Source organism: Ambystoma mexicanum, chromosome 1q (genome assembly GCF_040938575.1).
Source record: "Ambystoma mexicanum isolate Mex_15411 chromosome 1q, UKY_AmexF1_1, whole genome shotgun sequence".
Classification (NCBI taxonomy): domain Eukaryota; kingdom Metazoa; phylum Chordata; class Amphibia; order Caudata; family Ambystomatidae; genus Ambystoma; species Ambystoma mexicanum.
The window spans coordinates 476,361,345-476,388,328 of record NC_090922.1 but is presented as its reverse complement, the minus strand read 5'-3'; the positions used below and the strand labels follow the sequence as shown (position 1 = coordinate 476,388,328).

The 26,984-nt window shown below is 44.0% G+C and overlaps 1 protein-coding gene across 2 annotated transcripts in view; it reads left to right on the top strand.

Moving 5' to 3' along the window:
• The first annotated feature begins 1,140 nt into the window (after positions 1 to 1,140).
• LOC138529088 (phospholipase A2 inhibitor 25 kDa subunit-like) overlaps positions 1,141 to 26,984 on the top strand; it is an 86,386-nt gene continuing 60,542 nt past the window's right edge. The window contains exon 1 of one of the 2 annotated variants that reach the window (XM_069640814.1): positions 1,141 to 1,391. In XM_069640814.1, coding sequence (XP_069496915.1) covers positions 1,313 to 1,391 — 79 coding nt within the window. In that variant the 5' untranslated portion in view covers positions 1,141 to 1,312. Of the gene's footprint in view, positions 1,392 to 23,859; positions 23,957 to 26,984 lie in introns of those variants that run through there. The other variant, XM_069640815.1, reaches the window with a different exon arrangement.

The window sequence follows — 26,984 nt, the reverse complement described above, 5'->3', positions numbered from 1 at the left end:
GTCGAGCATATGAGACTGTGGGTCAAGGGGGGCACTTTCCGTACCATGATGTGCCCCAAACCCAGATTGCATTGGGTGCAGCATATCTAGTTTTTCCAGATGTTGTTGAAATTGGGAGGATACTACTTTGTCGACGATCTTTAAGAGAAACAAGGAGTTTGTTATGGGACATAGGTTATTTTGGTCACTAGGGTCAAGGTTGCAGGTTCAAGAACCCTTGTTGGCAAGTAAATACTCAAACTGATAGATTGAACCGTGTGTTGGGATGAAATAAGGAAAACTTTATATTTTTAACATTTTTAAATATTGTTTTATCTTGATTTCCATTACAAATGGCTCATAGAGAGAGAGAGACCAACCAATTTATTTATCCCAATCCACATTGCTAGTTCACAGATGCATCTTCATCCATTATGCCTTTGACCCCCATTTGATAATGCAAAAAGCTAAATGGTTTATCAATGTCCAGGTTCGTGTTCTCTCATGAGCATGACAATACTCAAACTTGTAGGTTGACCGTAATGGGTAAAAAGTTACATTTTTAGTGTTATAAAAATAATGTTTCATCTGTATTTCCAATACAAATGGCTCAGAGAGAGAAAGAAAAGAACATGTGTTTATCCCAACCGGCATTGGTAGTTCCAGGATGCATCTTCATTCACTGCAACTTTCACCGCAATACTGTGCTTTCTGAAGATACACCCAGTGTATAAGAAGTTATAATATGGGTTTATAAGTGGCACTATTGCATGTTCAAGTTCCCTTGTGGTCATGAAAATTCTCAGAATGGTAGGCTAATATGTGTTTGGGGAGGAAATAGGTAAAATGCTTACTTTTTGTACTGCTATAAAACTGTTATACAAGTATTATTTCATCTTTACTTCCATTACAAATGTCTCAGAACAAGACACCACAACCTTTGTTTATCCCAACCGTCATTGATATTTCCCAGATGCATCGTCATCCATTACACCTTTGTCTGTCATGTAATAATGCAAAAAGCTGATAAAAAAAGATGGTAGGTGTAGTGATTTAGGTTTCCATGTTGTCTTTGCAGAATGAGTAGAATGCTGAGTGAGTGACATGGAATCTTGCTGTGAGAATGTTGTTGTATGGTTGAGAGTTCTGAGTGAGAGAGTTGGTGAGATGTAGCCTACCTGGGAGGATGCCAGTGCATGTTTGCCTGGAGCTTTGATGAACTTGACATAAGAAACATAAAAGATGTACTGGAACTTCATTAAAGGAACAACTATAACATTACCAGATGTCAGGGTCATCACTGGGAACCTAGAACTCCACATTGGCGACGAGGATGCTGGCTGTGCTGGGGGGACAGCACAGAAGAAGAGATGAGCACCGCCCCCCAAACCATGGAGGACCCTCTCTCTCAGGTAGGAAGAGCGCTTACACAGCCTCCTTCCCCTCATTTAACTGAATAGGGATGAACAACTGTTCTTTAATTTTCTGAATATCAGCTAAACTTTGAGCTGGTTTCTCATCGCTTTTGACTATGGAATTGGGATTTTCAGATTGTAAATCAGTATGGAATTTCAAAGTATTTCCTTCCAGTGTGGAATGCCACTTGAAACTGGAAGGAAGGTTCATATTCAGGAATGGAGAGGAGTTCCCATCACCAGTTTGTTGTCCTACAGCAATTACTGTCACGTCAGGTATTTGATTGTTCTGGAAATGAAACTCAATATGATGGTTTTTGTTCAACCATGTGGCTTGTGCCATTTAAACTAACATGGTTGCCACTCCGCTTCAATTTTATTGGCCTGTTAGTCTGAGCCCAGAGGACCTTGTTCACACAGCCTATTAGGGGGGACAACCTGTGCAGGATGTCATTTTGCAGTACACAGGATGTTCCCTCTGGAGTCACGACTATGACCGGGTGTTTCACTTTGTGTCGCCCAATTTTTATTTCCAAATCCGCAGCCCCCTCGACAGGAATTTCATTCCCATCGAAGTTCTGGAGTTGTCCAGGAAGAGGGGTGAAAGGGAACTGGTATCTCTCCCCCCTTCCTGAATTTAGCTGATCAAAGGCCCTTTTTGACAGAAAAGTGGCTTGGGATCCAGTGTCCACCAGTGCCGAAAATGTACATTGCCCTTGCACTTGGACCGGGTCATAAAATCTACCTTCCTTCTCCTCAAGGGGGCAAAGATAATGTGCATTTTGGGTGAGCTGGGTGGTCAATTTCCTTATTTTTGACTCCGACACAGGGGTAGTTGGGCATAATTCTGTGTGGGAGTTTGGGGCTCTGAAAGAAAATATTTGCATTCGGATATTTGGGGAGTTTCGGGCTCCCCTTTTTCTGATTCTGTGCTGCCCCCACTCCCCCCCCCCCTTTGGAGGCATTCAAAAGAATTGGTTTGTGAGGTTCGGGATCCCTCTGTTACTATTGGGTTTCCTGGATGCTCATTCTGGGGTTCAAGGATGGGCGATTCTGACTCAGTCCCCACATCCACCCAGTCTTCAATTAGATCTCTTGGGACCCATTTTTCTTTGAGAGGAGTTCCCCCGTCCCTGAAGGAGAAGATCTTTATCCCAGAATCCTCTAAGGGTTCTTCCCCTTCAAATTGGAGGACACTAACTTCCTCCCCAAAATGGGCCCTTTTGAGTTCTTTATTTCTCCTACCCACCCTCTGTTCCTTGGGTTGCAGATTTTTGGGGGCAGGAGATTTTGATTCCAGTTCCTGGGTATCCAGGGGCTTTCACGAATGAGGAAGGAAGCTTCCTCTAGGGTTTTACACCTCCCTTACCCCCCTGCCTCCTCCTCTGGAACCGGTGCGTTGTCAGGGTTCTCTCCCTGTCATTGTTCTGGGGTGCCAGATTGCCAGATCCTTGGTTGGTGGGGTTCTGAGCAGCCATGTTCATCTGAGGATTCTGTTGAGCCCTCAACATGCGACCCAGGTACTGGGTTATGTTCTGGACCTGGCGCTCCAGTTGGGACACCCGTTCTGGCTGGCATGGGGCCTTTGTTCAAATCTAGGTAGATCACGGGAAGGGTAAGTACCCCTTCTCTGTAGGACCCTCGAGATTGTGAATTTTGGTAACCCTCTACCCTTGGCCTTCCCTCTGCCGGATTGGGTTGTCTGGGCTCCTGAAATCAGGGAATGAAAGGAGGGTTGTCCTGCAGGTTGGGGTTTTGTGGGTACGGGAAAAGAAACTTAACCCAGCATTTGGGGAATTCCTGCCCTCCTGTGGGAAGTTAGAAGGGAAGTTTCCTGGGGCGGTACTTACCTGATTGGATCCCCACCAGGAGCTGGGGGAGGCCATACATACCCCAAGATTGGTCGGGTGCCCTTGTATCGGGGGCTGATATAATAAGGGGATTTAGGGGTCCCATTAGTGGGATTACCTCCCTGAGTGCCACCTGTTTGTGACTGGCCTGAATACCTTCTCGGTCTCTGATTTTGCTGATTTTGTGTAGGTACATTTTTAGGCTCGCCCTTCTCTAGGTCTAAAATGGGGGCAACCTTCACTTCCCCACCTTAGCAGCAGCAGGGGTGTTGGCTGGTTTGTGGGTTTTGCCCGCATTTTTATTTTCTGCAGGTTTTTGGACCTCATAAATGCGGGTCGTCTGCTCTATGACCCAGTCCAGAAATCTTTGTCATGTAAATCCCTCACTAGCTGGGTCATGATACTTGGGGAGTGCATGAAAGAAGGTGGTTACAAACTCCCTGCTATCCGTGCGCACCCTCCTAGTGGTTTGTGCAAAGGCGTGTTTGCGCTCCTGCACAAATTCTCGTGGGGCCTGATCTTCCCCGCATTGCAGATTGTAGGATGCTTTTCAAGCCTCTTGGGGGTTTCTGTGGGCGGAAAAGTGTTTTAAGATGGCCGCCCTGTAGGTGGACCATCTTGAATGGTTCTGGTCCTCCAGTCCGGCACAGAAGCTGGAGTACTCAGGGGAGAAGATCCATTTTACTTACTCTATGCAGCTCTGGTTGTCTTTCAAATGAAAAGTGTCCATCATCTGCTCATAGAGCTCCAAGTCTTCCCAAACAGAATATTTTGCGTTTTTATGGTATGGGGTTATGACACTCCTAATGGCCTTAATCTGCCTAATGGGGTCTTATGTCATAACTCTCTTGAGTTTGTTTACCTTCTTTGGCTTAGCCACCTGAGTACACTCGCCCTCAGACTTAGAGGTGCTACTACTTTAGGTCCCCTCATGATCATCTAGGCACTCCCTGATTCTGTGAGCTTGAGAGAGGCTCGCAGAATTGAGCGACCTAGTTTCTCTATCCCTGTGGTGCTCAGGAGAGTAGTCTTCTGACTCTTCCCTGCTCCCAGCGTTGGTAGAGTATCCCTCCCCACTGCCCTAATTAGGTAGAGGTCTTCAGGATGCTCTTTTTGGGCCTCATTTCATTGGGTTTTTCATCAAATTGAACCAACTGGTCCATTGGAAGTTAGTATTTCTGTGGATCTAATTCCCTGACCCTCCCCTCATAGGAGACTTCCTTGTCAGAGAAATCAACCTTAATGTTTCAATATCTATACAGGGATGCCCGTCCATCAGTTAAACCTATTGAATTCTGCCGGCCTCATGGTTTCTGGCTCATATGAACCGGTAGACATGAAGTTGGCAGTGTTCACAGTATTAAATTGGTTTGAGTCCCTTAGTACAGAGGTCCTTATACTATGATCAGGGGTTACCCTATCCCTCTCTACCTGTTTGGGCCATCCAGTTAGAATTAAACCTAGCATCCTCTTTCTCTAACCTCGCTAGTTTCTCCTTCTCATCCCCTGCTTCTTGATATTAAGCAAGGATATGAGCCTTTTGTTCAGCTATCAAGGCTTTACTGGCCTCTATGACCCGCTCTTGCACTGCCACTTGTTTGTGGGCCCATCATTCTTTTCACAGAGGGCCTCATTGTCTCTCTGCACTTCCTGTATGGTTTGGGAATAATGAGACAATTTCTGTTGCAGGAGACTCACCTCCTGAGGTTTTGCATGTTTGGTCTGGGTTTTCTCTTCCAGAGCACCTTCTACCTGTCTGGTGTGCTCCAGTAGATTCCCATACTCTGTTTTGAGTTCATTTAGTTTCTGGAGGGCTAACTCACTTCCCTGTAACTCTATTTTCAATTTGCTTACTTCCTGGCTTAGGGCGTCTCTCTCCTGCCTTAAGGTGCCTCTCTTTTCAGCCAAGTCATCCCTTTGTTTCCTGATGGTATTGAATTTCTGGCGCTCTTCATCGAATTCTGTTTGAGAGTGGAGGTCTCTCAAAATGAACTTATTATTTTCCTCTTTCAATTTCTCTATCTGATCTTGTAGGGTAACTATCTGCTCTGCGCATACCCTGTTATAGGTTAATTGTTCAGTCAGCTTCTGTTGACTCTCTTCTAGAGAGTCAACCTTTTCCTGACACTCTAGTCTTACTGCGCCTAATTGGGCCTCTTGGTCTACATTATTCTGTTGTTGGAGGACCAAGTCCTTTTTAAAAAAAATCTGTGATTGCCAGATTCTACCTCTAACTCTTGGCTCTTGTGTATTTTTTGTTCCGCTGATTTTAGTTCAGCCTGGATTTGATTTAATAGTTCAGATTGATTCTGCGCTAGAGTTTCATTTTCCTCCTGCTTTTCCGGCATCACTCCCATGTGGAGATACATGTAGGCTGCGATCCTGACAATTTTGATTTGCCCCTCTTTAATTTTGGGGTCATATATAATTCACTCAAAGCTTGGTGTAATAGGCCACCATCCTGCCATTTATCCAAGTTCATGGCGGTGACCTGTTGTGTTATTTCTTGTAGCCAGACTTTTTCATCCTGTTCTGGCCACTCACCTCCCAATGGACCATGAACCAGGCTGGTTGGTAAAATGCAATATTTATTTATTTATTTTAAAATTCAAAAGAAATCATAAACTTTTTAATATGGGGCAGAAATAACCAATGGGGTGATAATTACAATGAGAATGTGAGCAATGCACTGGGTTTAAACTTCTAGTGGAACAGATACACAGCACATAGGAGCACTTTTTGGTTTCAGAAAGATAGCACCCAAGTTAGGATTTCTCCCTGCAATGTTCCCTTAACCCACAAATAATCAATTCTGAGTGGATAAACAGAAGCAGCAGGTAATCAGGAATAAGAAACAGGAAACGGAATCCAAATCTGACCTTCCCTGCCCAAATAAGAGAGAAAACCAAATTTCAAACCCCTTGCAATGTTATGAAATGACACTCGGAAATGGACAAATAAATAATGAATAGGTGTGAAAAACTTTGAAGCACATGTAATTCCTCACTAAAGCAACCATGCAAAGACACTAACAATCACAAAGAATGGATTGCCAAGAGCATACAGTTTGAAAATGAGTGGAAAGTTTAAAACAGAGCAGCAAAATGACATGTTGGAAACTTTGCAATTTACCCTATTCCTGCTTTAAATTACCCAAACGGTTTTTACTAAAAACGGATGAAATACACTAATTTGGGCTGGGGGATAGAGGTATATCACAGGGATAATATGGAAGTGAGAGTATGTCTCTAGCTGGTAAATTGGATGAGTTATGCAAGATATAAAAAGATGCTCTTTGAGTCAAATGAAACCGTGAAATAGGAAAGGAACCCAGTTGTGACGAGTGAGAACACTGTGATTACAGTCTCTGTGGCAGTAAAAACCCTTGGAGTATACTTGGACTCCACCTTATCAATGGAAAGGCAAGTCAGTGCCATTTCATCATCCGCTGCTCTCACAACTAAAATCATAAACGCAGTGAAACCCTATCTATCCCCAAAAAAACGTCTCGAGTTTAGGATCTTGACTGCTCAAACTGGTCCTATGTTCCCGAATCCTAAAATGCAATTGCCTGATGGTGGATCCTACATAGGACTTATTGCATACGCATCTTAAGGCATATACCACATGTGTACTTCGACAATTAATAAAAACACGTATCTGAATCACATGTCCATTGTGGTGTTGGTATTCATTTGTGTGATGTTATGCAAATTTACACATCGAACAGTTGCCACATTTATGGAAACCTGTGGCTGGAGTCAACCATGTAGTATTTCTCTCAATTATGGACACTTTTGGTTTGAAAAATGAAGGACTAATCTTGTCTCGAATAGTTGGTGCCCTTGTGATCAGTGGGAAACCAATTTGAATCAAAGCTCGAAAAACATGTTGGAACTTCTTATTTCACACGCTAAAAGGGAACATATTCGGGTTACCAATCAGATTGATGTACTTAAGGAAGAAATTTCTAAAATGTTTGGTAACCCGAATTTGTTCGCTTTTAGCGTGTGAAATAAGAAGTTCTAACATGTTTTTCGTGCTTTGATTCAAATTGGTTTCCCACTGATCACAAGGGCACCAACTATTCGAGACAAGATTAGTCCTTAATTTTTCAAACCAAAAGTGTCCATGATTTTGGATTGTTCCCCATTTGTGGGCCCTGTTTTAGTCTATTTTATCAGTGTCAATTATGACAAAACAATGAAGTCAAATATTGTGTTGTTGATGTATCCTAAAGAAGTCTTTGTGTGTAATATGATAAGAATTTAATAAACCATGTTTTTACATAAGTACAGTGTGTACTATACCACATTCTTCATGTGTAATAGGGGTCAGCATAACCACATCTGTTTAAGGTACAAGCAATTCTCCATTGATAAAGTAGCGCAAAGAGGGGTAATCAGTCTCACTTTTGTTCATACCCTTATCGTCCCTTACATAGTTTCTCAGATCTCCTGACCTTTCACCCCTCACTTGGTTTCCCCAGCCTCTTTGGTGCTCTACTTGTTTCCCCTCGTTACCACTTAGTATTTTCCCAGACCCTCTGACCTCCGCCATTCCCAACTTCCATCCTGCTCCCTTTCCTTCATTTTCTAGATTTCCTGTCTGCTTCTCCAATTTGTTATCCCTGTTGTTCACCACAGGCCCAATTACCCATAATCCTTGTTTTCCCCGCTTTACTTGACCACCCAACCCGCCATTACTCTCTGACAGCTAATGCCATCAGGGTGTTTCCCCACCTTCCTCTATGGGCCCATGGTTGGGGAAATAAGCTGAGTTTCGTACTTTGGTGCCCACCTTTTAAGTTCATTCCTTTTTTCGCTGGGACCTCTTTCCTGCTATATTCTTTACCAAGGCTCATGTACCTCCCACGTGGTTGTTTTCGCCCCTGTCCTTTTTCTCCTCTCCAGTTAACCAAATTGCCCCTCATGTTCCCGGTCAACTTACAGTTTTATCCTCTCGTGCGGTGACCCTTTACGCGGTTATTCACACTTCTTTCCCAAGTTGACTGGACCCCACCTTTTCTCCTTACCACCCCATATTTGCTCTCTGTGTGGCCGTCCTGATCCTCTTAAGCCTAGCGAACATTGAGCCCTTGCTGTGTGTGAACTGCTTTCCCCAAGCCCAGTGGTTGAAGTGTAAGAATAGAAGTAGTGGAACTATGTTCCCTACTGGCCCATACCAGCTCCCTGCAAATCCCATCGCCACACCCGTGGTTTGCCCCAAGCCGATCACCCTTGTGATTGCGTTCCTTCAATACCTTTTTGTTACCATGCCATGGAGTCCATAATACCCACCTTGTCAGCACGTTACTCCATTTATTTCCTCCTTCTCATCATTTACTCTTTAGGAGAACATTGTGCCTCTAAGCAGCCCACCTGCTTATCCCCAGCCATGCTTAGATGTTTGTCCCGAGCCAACCACTCCTGTGATGGCGTCCCTTCAGATCATTTGTTTTCCTTAACATCTGGAGTCCCTATTTTCCCCTTTGTTACCCTCTTACCCCATTTGCGGCATCCTTCTGATACTCTGCTCTTAATGGAAAGTCGGGTAACTCGTGTGCCCTACCTGCTTGCCCCGAGCCAGCCACGCCATGTGGCGGCAAACCCTCCTATCCTTTACTTGATTCACTCCCAGCAGAAAGTCCTTAATCTGGTTGGGAAGGCAACCGCTTTCTTCCATCATTGTGTAACATTAACTCCACTATTCCCCACTTTTGTTCACTATTCCTCTCAACCTCCTTTTTAGCCCACTAACACCCTTGATATTTCCCGCATATCCCACCTGCCCCCACCCTTTAGTTGTACCAGCCAGAGCACCCCACTCCCCCACAAATCCTTGCCTTAGGGACAAGAGGATCCAACTTGCGTGCCCTACCTTAAACATTGTTTGCCCAAACCTTGTATGTTTTTGACGTTGCATGAGGTGGCAAACATGCTCACTGCCTTATCTTCTTGGGTACAATAAACAACTGCAATAAATAAATGCTCCGATGGGCGGACACTACTGCTAAGTCATCTGTACTGCTTTACTTCAAGTTACTTCACATTACATTGCTTCGATTCCAATGGACTTTTTCTTTACTTTTCGCATTCACTTTACTTTTAACTCTAGTTGCACTTTGCTGCTGTGCATTCACTATCGTTTTACTTTATATTTCACATCTCTTGCTCCTACATAGAATCCCTTTTGCCCAGACATCTTTATCACATGCAGGGATTTCTGATCACTGTTATAGCACTGAGATGTTCTGCCATTTGATGCCAAGCATCCAGGAATCATCATTAGTACAATGTGTCCCCTTCCCACTCCAGTACAATACTATTTTTTTATTTATGACATTTGTTATACGTATCATGGCGTAGTTACAGACAGTGGGTAATACAATCTTCAATTTTCAAAACAATACAAGCAATACACTAAAGGAAGAATGATAATACATACAATATATATACAAATGATGGTGGTGGTCAAGTCAGGTTGGGAGAGGCTGGTTCCAGTTAGTATTGGTTAAATAGCCAGGTTTTTAGGGATTTCTTGAATTGTGGGTAGGATATCTCGTTCTAGATGTTGGTGGGAAGAGTATTCCAATGTCTAGCAGCAAGGACTTTGAAACTATTACCTCTGGCTTTCCCTCTTTTGTATCTTGGGATTTCGAGGCATGCGTTGTTGTTGGATCTGAGGAGTCTGGTGTGGGGTTTCATCATAACTGTATTGATGAGGTATTTGGGAGCTTTGTTGACGATACATTTATGTGTGATACTAAGAGTTTTGAATAATATCCTAGCTTTGATGGGGAGCCAGTGGTTGTCTCTTCTTATGTTGGAGATGTGTTCAGACTTTTTTATGCTTAGTGCAGCTCGGAGGGCTTTGTTCTGCATGAGTTGGAGTTTGGCTATGTTGGAGTTAGAGGTACCAAGGAAGATGATATTGCAGTAGTCGAGTTTGAATAGTATTAGCGCTCTGGCTAGTGTAACGCAGTTGCCGGGCGTGCAGAATTTGCGATTTAGGAAGATGAGTTTGGATGTATAGGTGGAAGAGGCTAGTGTGTTCACTTGTTTTGACATGGTAAGGGTAGCGTCTCAGTAAACACCAAGTGTCTTGACTTGTTTAGGCACTGGGATTGTGGTGCCATCAATGATGAAAGATGTGTAGACAGGCTGTAGAGAATCAATTTTAGAAGATGATCCTAGAATGGGTAGCTCTGTTTTATCATCATTGTGGCATAAAGTATTGTTAGCCATCCAGTTCTGGATAAGTGAGTAGATTTGGTTGATGAGCAGTGAATCTTGCTCGTGGTTACCTGATAGTGGAATGAGGATCTGGGTGTCATCTGCAGAGTTGGTGTAGATGACACCCATGGCATCCAAGGCTGTGAGTAGCAGCTTTGTATATGCGTTGTAGAGGGTGGGGATAGGCATGAGCCTTGCAGGACGCCTACAGGCCCTGCTATGGGGTCGGCTGATTCTTTGCCAATGGACACTCTTGAAGTCCTATCTGCTAAGAAGGATTTTATCCAGTTGGTGGCTTCATTTGACAGGTTGAAGTTATTAGCTAATGTAGCACAGAGTTTGTCATGGTCAACCAAGTCAAAGGCTGCCAAGAGGTCGAGTAGCATTAGTAGGCATAGTTTACCTGCTTCTCTGGAGGCATCCATTTGGATTTTTAGGTCCAGAAGGGCTGTCTCTGTGCTGTGGTTGGGGCGGAATCCTGACTGCCGGTCACCCAATAATTGGTGATGTTCTTGGTGGTTTTTTAGTTGGGAATACGCTATTTTGTCATTTATTTTTAGGAGTAATGGGACCGTAGTAATTGGTCGGTAATTGGTGGGGGTTGGAGCATCTAGGTTGTTTTTTTCAGGAGGGGGGTTACCCATGCTTTTTTGATACTGTTAGGGACTGTGTTAGTGTTGAAGGAGGCATTGGCAAATTCAGTGATGATAGGTGATAGGGTGGGGGCACAGAGTTTAACTAGGTGTGATGGGAATTGGTCTTTCTTACAATTTGATGCTTTGAGTTTGGCTATTGTGTCTAGAACATCTTTATGTGAGACAGGTGAAAAGTGAAATGGAGTGCCCGGAAAGGTGTTGGAGAGGTTCGACAAGATGGTAGGTGGTGTTTTTTCACGCTAGCAGTGTTTTTTTTACTGTCAATTTTCTTTTGTAGTAGTGAGATTTTGGAGGCAAGGGCATCTAGTATTGTAGTACACCAGGCTTTACTGGCATTAGTGGGTGCTGTGACTTGACATGGATTCTCTAGCTCTCAAAGGATAGAGAATAGTTTGTTGCTGTCAGACGTTGCATTGGCGAAGCAAAGGTTGAAGGCATTGGCTTTGTGGAGTGTTATAACTGATAGATAGTTTTTATTGGCTTCTTCAAAGGCCTTTCCTGATGCTGGGGTGTTAGTTTTTCTGTGGAGGTGCTCGAGCGATATTTTTATGCGTCTCAGGGAGACTAGCTCCTCCTTGAACCAGAAACAGGAGCGTTTATCTGGTCTCTGAGATTTGGTGTTAATGGGGGCAAGTGCGTCAATAGTATGTGTAAATCTTTGTTGGTAGCAGTCTGCTTGGTAATCAGGATTATTTGTGTCTGGAGTTATGTTGGCTAAGGCTGCACTCAGGATGGGTGAGAGGTTGTCTGCAGAGAGCTTTGTGATATTTCTGGCTGAGAAAGTGTCAGGCATTTTGGGGGTGATGGGGTCTGTGGTGTTGTTTTTCCAATGGTAAGCTAATGACCAAGTGGTCTGCCCAGCGTACAGCGGTGATAGAATCGATAGTGATTTGAGAGTTGAGAGTAAGGATCCAGTCAAGAGTTATACCGTTGGAATGGGTGGGTTCTTTGATAGTTGCGTGAAGTTTATATCTGACATGGCTGTGTGGAAGGCGGATGCGTTGAGATCTAGCGGGTCGCTGTACTCTAGGTTTATATCGCCAAGAATGATGCATTTAGTGATAGGCTTGATAATGGGTGTTAGTAATAGAGGGATATCTGAGTTGGGGTGAGTGTTTTTGTTAGGTGATCTGTAAACTACCCGAAAGTTAGTGGTGGTTTTGGGGTTGGAAATGAATTTAACTAATAGGAGTTCGTACCCCTGTATTTGTTCCAATGGGCAGGCTCTTATTTGCACCGTGGAACTGGCTATTAATGCAATTCCTCCACTTTGGGAATTGGTTCTATCTGTCCTGAAGATGCTAAATCATGGTGGATAGCAAGGGCTAGGAGTGGGCCTGCGGCGGGGTGTAGCCATGTTTTGGTGACTGCCAGGATGTTGAGTTGTTGATCCACAATGAGGTTGTGGATTTCTATGGCATGTGCTCCGAGGGAGCGCTCATTGATGAGTGCGCCTTTCAGTGTGGGGTGGGGCCTCGATGTGGTGTGTTGCTTGGGTTAGGTGAGTGAGCAGTGGTTCTGGGATTAGTTAGGGTTTTGGTTCATATTTTGGTATGGTCTTTGTGTTGACAGATGTTGGCAATGGTGTCACCTTTGGAGGGAGTATCTGTGGTTGTGATGGGCGTAGTACCTGTTAGGGAGGTTATGGATCTAGCCCTAAGTCTGTTGAGTATATCAAGACCTACTACAGGTGTTGAACCATTGTTTATCTCAGTGGGTCGGGTTTTTTGGCAGTATTGATCCTAAGGCTGGAGAGGATAGATACTACTTTGCTCGTGGTGTTGGTGGGAATACTGGTTCTGTGTGTTGTGGGGATAGGGAATGGGGGTTGGGATGGGAGGAATGGGGTAGGGCAGGGGATTGGGTAGTGGCACTGACAACCCAGTCTGGCTAGGCCTTCATTGGTTTTGAAGAAATAACCTCCTGTTCATGGTACAGAATGGGGCATTATACAAAATGGGAACATGATGGTAGTCAGGAAGTCTAGCATTAATTGGGGGATTAGGTTCGAAGTACATGTAAAATGTGGAACTATGGCATAGGAGGAGTGACTAGGGGCTGAGCTGTGCGGCCTTAGTAGTCATGTAACCTTTTTGGTCATTAGCTTAGGAAGGCAGCAATCAGTCTTAGTCTGAAACGGTTGGGGAGTAGCACCGTATACGTCAACATTTAGCAACTAGGCAGGTGCAAATGTGGCTCAGTAACATTCAATTCAATAGATTAATATTTAGCAACTAGGCAGGTGCAAATGTGGCTCAGCAGCATTCGATTCAATAGATCAATATTTAGCAACTACGCAGGTGCAAATGTGGCTCAACAGCATTCGGTTCAATAGATCAATATTTATTAACTAGGCAGGTGCAAATGTGGCTCAGCAGCATTCGATTAAACAAGTTAATATTTATTAGCTAGTCTGGAGTGGCATACAGGTTTGTGTTTGAAGGCAGGATAGTACCCATAGGACTAATTCGGCTGAGGAGCGGCAAGGAATCAAGCTGAGCAGTGGTGAGGATAGTTAGTATGAAGCGGTAGTTAACATTGGGGGAGAGTCTCTGTTGGGTGTGGTAGGCTAGCATTGATTTCGTGAACGTGGTGATTGCCCGTGTTTAATCAAACGATGTGGAGTGGCTCACACTGCAGGGTAATTTAAGGAGGATAATATAGATACCTCCGGGGCTTGTACCAACATGGTGTATCATCTCATTGTGTTATAATGTTACTGGCATACCAAATGATGCAATAGTAGAGTCCATGATGCAGTAGGGTGCGTGCTTGCAGTCCATGCGAGCAATGTCAATAGGTAGGCTAGGTTGGTGATTATTAGGGGTGGATCCGACAGAAATATCCTATGACGCTTACCAGAGGTGTTCTTGCTATAGGTGGTAGTTTTACGCCCTGCGGCCACGACGCGGCAATACAGGCGAAGACCAGATCTTTAGTTTTGATCCTTGGTTTGCAGATCCGGCTGACGCCTTCCGGTGTACCAGCCTGTACATCTTGGAAGGAAGGTGACGACGAAGAAAACCCAAAAATGGAGGAGGCACCCCGATCACTTGGGCATGGTCCTCCTCTCCTCCCTCACCCCTCGGTAAGGGGGAGGAACAATGAGAAGAGCGCCAAGCACTGGAAAAGGCCGCATATGGCAAACAAAGAAAGGGGGCGGGCTCAGGGCCGGTCTTTGCGTCAGGCAACTCAGGTGGCTGCCTGACGTCAATCAGCCTCCAGGGGGCGCATTCATCAGCAGTCCGCAGTGCCAGTGCTAGAATACACGTGTAACATGTTCATTTCCTAACATTATAAAAGTGAATGTGCCTGTTCATTTTTATAATGTTAGGAAACAAACGTGTTACACATGTATTCTACCACTGGCACTGCTGCAGGCTGCAGCCTTAGCCCTCAGACAGGGCAGGGCTAGAATACACGTGTAACACGTTAATTTCCTAACATTATAAAAGTGAATGTGCCTGTTCATTTCTATAATGTTAGGAAACAAACGTGTTACACATGTATTCTACCAGGGAAGACATTTCACCAAAATGCCAGGGGTAGCGGAAGTGACATCACACGACCCTTGAACCCGATGACATCACAGGCAGTGATGTCATTTGACCCCACCCCAAAGTGATATCGCTGGAAGGTATGGAACACAACCTTTCACCCGTTGACAAAACTGGAAGTGGCATCACATAGCATTGTACACTACGAAACATATGGTTATGTTATCACTATAATGTGATGTATATTTCAAAAAAGAATGGATCGCCATATGTAGCATTAAGATCATTGTGTATAGGCCCATATTACCAAATTACTGTGAATGCAAGCAGACGTCCATGACCAAATGATAATGATGTGTTATTATATAGCACTTACGCTTAAGCGCTTTAATAGATAAAATATACACCCAATATCACCCAACCTGTGTTGGTACTCATTTATCGACCTCAGAGGGATGAAAGGCTGAGTTGAGGTGTTTAAGAATAGACTAAATCAGTGACTCACCCCCTGAAGTGTGGATGCAGGCGCTGGACCAAAAGTTGAGCGAAGTCTGCACAGCAGCGGGCTTAGGAAAGCGACTCAGCAACTACAGTAGAAACCGTCTCCATGGACGGTTGGCCAGCCTTTCGTATAATGCAAATACAGAGACTTGCAGAATGCATGCTTCACTTTCTTTGTTCCTGTGGGGACGACATGCTGTAGCATCAATTCATGCCCTTTAAAATACCCTGCACAGTGCAGCTTCTGATCTCCTTTAACTCAAATGCTGGGAAATGGCCATGGCTAGCTAACCAGGGACGTCATTTGGGGGTCGCAGTTGCGACCCCTGAGTTCTCCCTTGCTACCCCTGTGGTCTCGCTTGCTACCCCTTTAAAATGTAAATGTTAGCTCCTGGGTTGTGGCCAGTGCCATGAGGCTCTTTATTTTGGAGTGACTGACTTTCTTATTCAGGCCTCTTAAAAAAATGGGGTTCCACAAGTCTATCACTTGAGCAGTGACGCTAAATAAGAAAGAATAGGAATAACACATAATTTGTCTTTCTGGAATTCTATCCAATAATTGCTAGACTCATAAAGGTTTATTTCCAGGCACACTTCAGGTGGTGAGTCACTGATTTTGCCTGTTCTTAAACACCTCAACTTAGCCTTTCACCCTTCTGAGGTCGATAAATTAGTCCCAACACAGGTTGGGTGATATTGTATGTGTATTATTATTTTTTTTTATTGTAACATATAGTTTATTGCAAACTTTTATTACACACAGATCAATCTTCTCAAATCATTTTGTTTAATGTTTCCTGTTTACTCTGAGTCCACTGTGTCACATGCCCAACTAATTGTTTCTTACTTTTTCTCGTCCATGTTTCTTACTTATTTTAGTCAATAATTGTGTCTATAAAGTTTATCACGGAACATGTTAAATGCACCGAGCACCCACTCAAGATACGATACCACCAATCGTTCATGTTTCCATTTATCGGTGCAAATTTACCAAGATGTAAACTTCTCAAATCACTGAGTTTGTGACATTCAGCTACTAAATGTCTTGCTGTTTCTATTTCAATCAGACAATATCTGCATAAATTATCCTTGGTTTCATGATCGTGTCTCATTAACAGCATTTCCTTAGCTTTGAAGGCATTTATTCGTAGGCGCAGAAATCTGTCACGATGATGAGACAGAAATTGTGATAGGTAGCTCGGAATTTTCTTCAATTTGTTCTTTGTTGGCCCAAGGTTAGGAGCTGTTGGTAATCCTTCAAGCCTAATCAAATTTTGTATCCACGCCCATTCTTTCAATTTTCTTTTTGCTATTGGGGTTGCTCCGTCAACATGTCGTTGTTTATGCCGGTGGCTAAGATAATCGCATTTAGTCTTTGTACCCATTGCAGCAAGGTTCATTTGCTTTTGACTGCAAGTATATCGTACGCTGGTTCTTTGTTTGGCATTATCATCTTTCGGAACAGGGACAGCGATTTCCAGATCACATTTACATATAGTTCATCTAATGCCAATTTGTGCCTAATGACAGCAATTGGTATGCATTTTGGTAATTTTAACACTCGTTTCCAGAACAAACCGTCTAGTTTTGTCCAAATTCTATAGTCGAGATTCCAACCTGCTTCCGAGCCAAAAGTGATTGCAGGTATTACTTTTTGCAGATAGAATGTTCGTATTGGTGTTAATGAAAATTTTCCATACAGGTTATGGATTTGTGCACCTTGTAGGGCCAAAGTGTTAGTTTGTCGCACAATGTCTTGCATCCAACTCCATTACCGTATTCATTTACTAACCATGACGCCCAGATATCTAATTTCTGCAATCTTTTCAATGGTCATGTTATCTATTCTCCAATTAAAGTTTTTGTTTTTTGCTCCTTTTTGTGGACCAATTTTCATGATTTTTGTTTTGGTGACATTAATTTTTAATTGATTGTCATTCATGTATTGTTGGAGCTTCGTCAGCAATCGTTGTAACCCTATTTGTGTGGTATCCGCCGAAACTAAATCGTCGGCAAAGGTGATGCAGTTGACTTGCTGACAATTTATCTTTGGGGGAAAACATTTTACATTAGTCAAGGCCTCGGGCACGTCGGCAATAAACAGTTTAAAGAGGCATGCGGCGATCGGACAGCCCTGCTTCACTCCTTTTTGCGTCTTCATTTCTTCTGATAACTGAGCCTTTTCATTTATTCTTATTTGGATTGTAGTTGTTGTGTGTAGGGCTTTTATTGGTTGTAGAAGACTTTCCGGACAGTCCCAATTTTTACATTTTTGCCACAGCTTTTCCCGGTTTATTGTGTCGAATGTTTGGTGCATGTCAATGAACGCTAGGAAGAGATTTGTCTTTTTTTCCAAAGCGTCCAGTTTTAACATATTTCCTAATGTCAAGTTGATTTCCGTTCCGACACCTTTCGTAAACCCAGTTTGGCAACAGTCTGTGATTCCCTTCATAGTTGCCCAAGTTGTTAGTTTTTGTTGGAGAAGATTTGCAAATATCTTGCAGATTGTATCAAGTAGGACAATCGGGCGATAGTTGGCAGGGTCTGCCCGATTGCCCTTTTCAAAGATTGGGACTATTAAAGCCGTTGTCCATGTCAGTGGTATTTTTCTCAGCGTTGCAATTTTTGCGAATCGTTTTTCTATGAACTTTGACCATTCCTGTTTGTTTTTTTTCAACATCACGTTTGTGATGCCGTCTGGCCCCGCCACACTGAGTTTTTCAATTTTGGAATTATAAAGCTGATGTCTTCGCTGTTTCAATGCAGTTCCATCCATCCACCACTTCTTCATGTGCTTGGGGTGCTGTTGCAGTATTCTGTAGGAACACTTTGTTATACTGTTTCTTCCACTCGCTTTCAGGCACTCCGCTAGCCATCCTATCTGCTTGGTTGTTAGTGCAGTTGTTCAGGGTGCGCCAGATCTCTCTGCAATTATTCGATTTTATGAATCCCAACATTGTCTCACCTCGCTCTTGATCACGCTGAAATGCAAAGGCTTTGATCCAATTGCGGTATTTTTGCTTCCGTTTTTTAATCAAGGCGGTGGCACCTGTCCCTCCTTGCAATTTCAAATTGCGTATTTCTTTGTTGACTTTCTTTTTTTCTTCCTTTACTTTCCTACTCCATTCATGCGTATGTGTTTCCTTTATATGTTTTTGCCATAACGAACTCTCTTTTTGGCGAGAGAGCAGTAGCAGGTAGTTAACTGTCATTCCATGATCCTTGTCCAGGTTTTGGAATTTACTGGACATCGTGGTTATTTGCTTGTTAGTTATTCTGAGCCTGTTTTACCCATTATTTACTTCCAAGTTTTGGTCCAATCTTCCCATTTTTGTTTTTTTAGGTAAGATCAGCTCCAAAACCAATGCATCATGGTCACTGTTTTTTGTCTGTATTATTCTCATTTTCACAATATTGTGCCAGGAATGTTTTGATATCCAGATGTAATCCAGGATCTTCTCATATCCCATGTTGTGCCACGTGTTTTTGGGTGGTATGTCACATACTACCTGGCCATTGACCATGTCACAGTCATGTGCATCCATTTCACTGTCCAATTTAGCACTTCTTACATGGTGCATGGGGCCATTTTTCTTAGTTTCTTTTATGCGGTGTCCATTCTAGTTAAACCAGGTTAAATTCATGTTGCCACATATAATTATAATAAGGTCGCAATGGGATTGTTGGTGTTTATCTATAATTGCTGTTACCAAAGCTGGCAGATTCCAGTACACTGTGATTAATAAGAGATATTGCACTTACGTGGCTGAGTCAGCGTGGTGTTGCAACAGCGTGCTTTGCACAAAGATGTTCGGGTTTTCGGATTCAAGCACTTCCCAATCAAATCCGACTTTTATCATTGTTATTAAACCTGAATAGGGCCGACCTTGAGCATTTTTCCCTGCGGGATTTAACAGAGTCACATAACCATCTTTCACTGGAGGAGTCCTCAACCATGTTTCCTGGAGACATATTGCAAGGTTGTTACACAGCTCTACAGGAAACTTGTCATACAGGTGTCAAAAACCTCAGGTGTTCCAAGATATCAAGGTCAGCGCTGTTGCTTCCTGGAGTTGGACTAGCTAATGATTTTTCCCGCCCTGCATCCTTTTGCCGGATGACTGTTGTGTTTTTAGTCAGCTTTTGCCTTACATCGTCTCTACGTTGCTCGTGGGTTGGCCTATTCAGTCGGATGTGGCTGTTTATAGAGTTACTTGATTGTGTTTCAGTTATCACTTCTAGCACCTCAAAGCCCAACAGTAGCAGTTAATCTTTTGCAGATAGTATGACCTTGCGTACTGCCTGGGAATTTATATGCAGGTATACTTGGTCGGCTTTGTCTTCAAAGATGTATTCGACAATGGAAATGGCGTGGGAAGACACAGTTCTTAGAGCCGGTACTGAATTAAGTAAACGGATTACGTTTCCTCTGTTTAGATTCACGTCATTTTCATCCTCAAAAATGTTTGCAACCAGGATTTTCGCATTTGAATGCGTGAGTGCCACCATGCTTTGTTGTTTAGCTTTGCTTTCCACCTTTTGTCTGTGCACTGTCGTTAATTTAGGATTTAGTTTCACTGACTTATTCGCGGCCATTTGTTCAGCCGCTACTCGATTGCTTTCTTCAGTGCCTTTATTGCTGGGTACTGGTTTGCTGTTTATTTCTCTGAATCTGGTTTTCTTTTGTCTGTCCTTGCAAGTGGTCTCTTCTACACGGTTTGTTCCATTTTTCGTTTTCAAAATCCAGGGGTTTAAAGTCTGCATTTTCGCCCCATTGTCCAGCCTGGCGAGTTCGTCAGCACTGACTGAGGACTCCTCGAGGCCATCAATAGTATTTTTGACCTCATAATCATTATAGTAAGTAGAGAGATTGCATAGGTCTTCTGATGACGTTACTGAATGGATTGATTGAGCCTCCGAATCTAGTCTTTGTTGTTTTTTGGGATTCAGTGTTACTCGTGAGGTCGCTGGAGCCTCTACACTTTTCTTATCTTCAGAGTTTGTTGGTTTGGCCGATTCCCGCTTTTTTTCTCATACAAATAGACTTGTTTTTATCGGTGTAGCTAAGTTTCGTATAAACTTTTTTAAATTGCTGGTCAGTTTATTCGAGGTACAATGTTTCAATTTCTCCTTTTTTTTTGGGTTGACCAGGGCCTACTTTCTGGTTTTTTGATTTAGCCTTTTCAGTATTTAGGGTTTTGGCAGGCCCAGTAAATATTCCAAAGGACATTTTTGTTGTAGAGCAATGTGCTTTCGTAGGACATTGTTGTGCAGGCACCATTTCAGTGCCCTCTTTGTTTTTCTCTTTGCCGATTGTAATTGTTGGAGATTTGTCAAGTGGGGCCAATGCATGCCCGGCCTCTGGCACAGTTGTACTCTCAATCTGAGTCACGGTTGTGTTTTTAGAGGCCCCCCACTGGTGGTATAACAGGGTCATCGGGGCTTTCCGCCCGTGACTTTCGTGAGGGGCCGGCACATAAGGCTGCAGTTTGATGGTTCTTCTTCATGAGGGCTTCTCTAGATGAGCAAGTGAGTGTTGTCTCATTTAAAGAGCGACCACTCATCTCTACGCCTGTTGGCGATGTGTATCTCATAGTAGTAGTCAATTGTTGCAAACCCTCGGTCACTGCATCCATCAGCAGTTTTTCACCTAACATGTCCTTTGCGGCTATTTAATTGAAACGATTTTACATTGTTGCTGTAACCGCAGTTTCCTTATCAAGACATCCTTGTAGCCTTGCGTTCGCACTCTCCATTCTTGATAATTTTTTCATTTATTTGGCCTAGCATTGGCCTGTTATTTTGTACTGCTTCGTGCAAATTTTCATAAAGTTTAGTGAAAGGAATAAGTGCCAACGATGACGCTGCGAGTATGTTGTTGTGGATCTGTATTGAGGCAGCTGCTAACAGGTTAGATTTCGTAGCTGCTGATGCGTCTTTGAGAACATGTGTAAGGTCAGTTTCATTACTTGTGTTAAACAGTTCGTTGTCTGCATGTACTCAAGGTCTCACATTACCTTTTGAGCCATGCTCATGACCGTTCGACTCTGCCTGCGACTTTTGGGCGGAGCAGTGCGACGAGGGCCTGGCCGGTAGGCTTTTATTTTTGGTATTTGGAAAATTCCCGTTTTCACGGTTAAACGATATTTTAGATTTTAGGCCCTGTATGGTAGGTCGCGCCTCCCCCAATTCATTGGCAGCTTTGGATTGAGACAGGTCTGTTTGGTATGTTTGTTTGGAAATGTTCGGTTGTGAGTTTTGGGGCAAAGTGGCTCCTCCTGCTAACTGTGACAACTCAAAGTCCCCGCCCAGTGTTTGTTTACCGGGTCTTACAAAACTTTCCGACAGGCGCTCCTTCATTGTCTCGAAGTCAGCCCTGAGACGCTCTGTTAGCCGGGCTTCCCGTCCCGCGAGGTCGAGTCCGTGGAGGTATGTGTTTTTTATTTTCGCTTATCTGTTGTAGTGCCGGTCTTGTTGGCAACTCTGCCACGGTTTTGTCGATCCTCCTCGGTGCAAGAATCGGAGATTCAACCGATGGTAATTTTGTGCTTTCAGCATTTAACATTATATTAGATTTTGCTCCTGAGTTAATGGTTTGTCGCATCGCCATTTGCGTCTGTTTCCACGTCGCACCAGAATCATTAGAGATTTTATTTTCAAGTTCATCTGGGGTTGTGCTAACCCACGTTGTGTTGTCCGGGAACGTACATTTTAACAGTCTTGTGTTCATATGAGTTGGCGGCACTTCCATTTCCAGTAACTCAGTGTCAGTGACATCAAATGGCGATTGGAAGGCAATAATGTTCACTTCAATCATAGTTGAGGTTGCTTCTTTGTTTTGGACAGCATTATTCTTTATGTCGTCATCGCCCTTCTTGTTGAAATTTCCCACAACATGCGCTTCCTCAGTTGCCACGCTGATCGAGACCTCCGCCTCGACCCGCAAGGCCCTTTCAGCTGCGTTAGAGGGGACAATGGCGTTACGAGCATCGGCATTAGAAGCGGGTGCCGAGTTGAAATCCTTTGCTATGTTTTTGATTGGCAATTGCTGACCATCGCATTTTAAATTATCCTTTGCTAGTTGCACAAGCGATTTCGGGCAAATGTTTGGGGGTATGTTTGAGGGTGCAGAGATGGATTTGGGGGGTGGCTCAGATCGTGTAGGGCTTTGAAGTCTATGATGGGCTTCCGCGTATCCTGCCGACTACCCTATTGACCAGTCATAACCTCCCAATGCCCCTGTTACTAACAAACTCTCTTTGTGTTTGTGTGGATGTTGCATATCTGAACTTAAGGAACAGTCTCGCAATTGCAGGGATTGCTTTAACATTGATCGAGTCTGTGGGCCGATTTCAGCCATATGTATGGATGTAAAGCTTACCTCTGCGTGCTGCACACTGCCGCGGACTGCAGCAGACTGAACTCTGCACCCGAACTCTGCGCGCGCTCTGCGCTCACCAGGACTTTTTAAGGTCTGTGGGGGTTGTAATCCTTAAAGGCACACAAGCCAAAAGCACCAAAGTAAATTCAAATTCAAGTAGCAGTAGTAGTAGCTGCAGCTCCTCTCACCACCAAGACTGCATCAGACTGAACTCTGCGCCCGAACTCTGCGCGCTCCGCGCTCACCAGGAGTTTTTAAGATCTGGGGGGGTTGTAATCCTTAAAGGCACACAAGCCAAAAGCACCAAAGTGGATTCACATTCAAGTAGCAGTAGCAGTAGCTGCAGCTCCTCCCACCACCAAGACTGCAGCAGACTGAACTCTGCACCCGTATTTGTTCTATATAAAGCGCTTAAGCGTAAGTGCTATATAATATATCATTATCATTTGGCCTTGGACATCTGATTGCATTCCCAGTAATTTGGTCATATGGGCCTACACACACGGATATTAAGGATACATATGGTGATCCATTCTTGTATGAAATGTATATAACATCATAGTGATATTGCAACCATATCTTTCGTAGTGTATTTAGGAACAGTATGTGATGCCCATCGCTTCCCGTGATGTCACTTCGAGGTGGGTGGTCAAATGACATAACTTCCTGTGATGTCATCAGAGGTCAAAGGTCATGTGATGTCACTTCCGCTACCCCTGCCATTTGGGTGAAATGACTTCCCTGTAGCTAACGCCACATTAGTCAAAGCCAGGTCTCTAAAGAATGGTTCATGTGTTGGGGAATCACCTGCTCACACTTTCTGTCGTGTGACCAACCAGTGCGCAAAAGATGTTTCAGAGCGTGGGGCTCTTGATGCCACCCGTTTCTGCATTTGATACACCAGCAGCTAAACACACCCCGGGCAGGCAGCTCCTTCTCCATAGTCCATTTCTCTCCCAAGCTCTGGACAATGTTCTTTACCATAATGGAGAATGTGAAAAAGTGCAGGGCTACACGGCTGGGGGTTGGGGGTGGAGGGCAAAGCGCACTACGCTTGGGGTACACTGGAGATGCTGCGCCTGATACCTGCAGTACTCCAAGTCCCTTGAAATAAAATTCGACTATACACTGTACAATGTGCACGGGCCGCTGTTATTCAAGCAGCACGCAACTAGTAATTTGCAAAAAATGAACTTAATGAGTCCCAATAAAAGGTTGCTTTGCACCCTATTAGAATTTGATTGTTTTTGTTTTTATGTTAGGGTGGTAAACAACATTTTTCTTTGCGATCTTACAGTTTCATGGTGCTGTCAGGAGCTAAAATGACTGATCACAAAGGAAACATTTAAGAATTTTGAGAGGTCACGAGCATGAGCGAAACAAACCCCAATACTCGAACTGCCATTTCTCTGCCGCGAAAATGCACTGCAGTGTGTTTCAAGGTAAAGTCTGCAATGTAATGTCATCATTTTAGAACGCCACCTCTCCAACATTTATATTTTGAGCTATGTTGAATTCTACATGCATATCAACTCTCTGCATATGTTTAAAGTAGACTTTACCACTCACATGGAGTAGTGATATTGTTTACGTGTGTCCCTCCTAAATACATTTAACTTCCGGTGAAATATTTGATGCAATACATATTGCATAAATGCATGGATTTTAATGCTGAGATAGAAGGGCTTGTACAGCTATCGGTGGGTATGTTGCTGGTGCTTGTTCTTGGAGGTTCGAGTAACACTGTTCAAGACCAGTTCATCGCCTTTTAAGAGTGGCTAAATGTTTGAGGTCATACGAATGACATTAGTGTCAATCTAAAATTGTCGATTCTCTGACCTGAGTCACAGCAGCACACTGGTCATTGTTACTAAAAATGAAGAGCAAAAACAAACTAACATAACCAGGCTTGTTTGGGTTTGACCCTCTTATTGCTGTTTTCTGAGGTTCTTGAAATTCAGCAGATGCCAGCATTGACAATTATGTTAACTCATAGTCCCCACTCCCGCTGCTCAGCCCATGACACATGCATGAGATCACAGGCCGGGGGTGGGGGGGGTTTGCCAACGGTTCTTTCCGCCTGGGGTTCAATCTGGTGTAAGACCGGCCCAGTGGTATTTGTAGTTTCCCTGGGAGGGGTGGGTAACAGGGTGCTGTGTGCAAGTGCAATGGCAGGGCCACCGTTCCCAGCGAGAAGCCAGCTTCCCCTATGTTAATGGCTACCAGAGCCCAGCCCGTGTGTAAGTTGTTAGTGTTCACAGGGCAAAGCCGCAAAGGGAAAACACGGATTGGCTCCACATGACGCCTCCTGTGCAATTCCACACCGCAAACTCAGGCGTGCTGAGAGGGAGCCCTGGGAGTAACGAGCCTCACTTGTCTCTGTCTTAACCCGAGCGAAAAGAGGATGAGTACCTTCCGTGGCCCCTATATAAGCCCTCCCTAGCTCTGTTCTTTCGTTTTACCCATGCCGCCCGCAACAAGTTCCCTTTCCTGCCCTGCGGTCAGCATGCAATATGCCGAAATTTGCACGATTTAGCGTATAGCGCCGATTCCAACACGCAAATAAAATCATATCTAGGCGCTTTGATTTTGGGCGCATTTTCGAGCGCCCTGCACATATCTAGAACACTTGGGTTTGGTAGATAAGTCAATATTTTTGTGCAGTAATACAACTACCTCTTAGAAATATTCTCTTATCTACAACTTTAAGAAGATTTGAGGCAACTGCTTTCTTTTCCACTAGATTTCAGCAAGCCACGTTACCAGCGCCTGCTCAAGGTGCGCTCAGAGGGTGCGGCTGAACAAGGGCGCAGAAAATGAAGGGCGCCTTGCCTCCAGCTATTAATAGGCGCTGTTTACCTGACACTGAGCGGGAGGCAAGGCGCCCTTAAAGACACTTTACAAGAACAGCTGGGGGCTCAGTTCTGTTTTTCGCAGATACTTGTTTTTGTATCAGCTGAACAAAAGAACGGAGCCCCCTGCTGTTCTGCATTTGTGGGGGGTAGGGGGCGCAGGCAGTGCACAAATCTCGCAGGAGGGGGGGGCGGAGTGTGCGGTGCCCAAATCTCGCACACAGCGCTGACAGACATGGGGCCGGCATTGGATTTTTACCCAGTGTTTGTGGGGAGAATGGCCTGATTGCTAATGGGTGATCTTCATTACTCCAAGACTTCCTGCCACACTCCTTCATTGTCACCTAGGGTGAGGACGGTGTCCAGGAAGATGGATGAGGTGGAAACGTCTAGATCTGGACCTGGGATATGTGGTGAATGTCACCCTTCCAGAGACTCGCGGGGGATCCTTCTTAAATTTGGGAGACATCCTCTCACAGGAATATAACTTAAAGTTGGCTTGCTAGTTCAACATGTTATGCACTCGAAACTGAGCACTCTGTAATATAGCTCAAAAGTCCCCTGGTTAAAATGCTGGCATGGCTGACATGGACGTCATTTGGGGGTCGCAACTGCAAACCCTGAGGTCTCCCTTGCTACACCTAAAAAAAGTTATCATTTTTAGGTGTAAGCTCCTGGGCTGTGGCCAGCACCATGTGGCTATTTTGTACTGGAGTGGATGGCTTTCAAGTTCAGGCAACTTGCAAAAAAAGGTAGCAGGCGCTCCTCTCCAGAAAGAACATGGCATGATAACCTGCTCTGAGATGAGAGTTTGCAGCACACGCTTTTTGCTCACTGTACTTTACACAGATGGGAAATTCCCATTTGCATATCAGTCTTTGTCCTGCCCACATGGGCAGTCCAGCACCGAAATGCTATGGCAATTCCTCTCTGAACAATAGTACCAAAGACTGATATGCAAATGGATATTTCCCATCTTTGAAAGGTACAACGAGCAAAAAGCATGTGCTGCAAACTCTCATCTCAGAGCAGGTTATCATGCCATGTTCCTTCTGGAGAGGAGCGCATGCTACCTTTTTTGAAATAATCACCAGAGGTGGATTAGCTGAATTTTGCGATACTGGGTAAGTATATGTCCTGTAGTTTGCGGCACTGCAAATTCTGCAGCAAGACGTACTACTCACTGTATCATCACAAGTAAACAAATCAGCAGGCTATCGTGGTGGCGGTGTGTGACCCAGTCGCTAAATTTCTGACATTGGTACTAGAATAAATACACTATAAATAAATAAATAAATAAATAAATAAATAAATAAATAAAAGTCCCTCATTCTAATCCTGTTTATTTTACGTGATCACGAATCGTGTATGTGTGTGAATCACTCTTCTGCTGATATCTAAATCTTCTTCTTCTTCTTGGTATGGCTCCTCAAGTGCCTGGAGAGATTATTTTCACCATTAGTCACCCTTGTCAGCTGTGCACCACCACTAAAGCTCCCCCGACTTCCCAGTCTCCCTAACATACTAGAGGAGGAATCTGTGTAAAATGTAGACTGTACATTTTAGGATTGAACAACTTGCCCAGTGATTGGAATGGAAACAATCTACTGGAGGAACG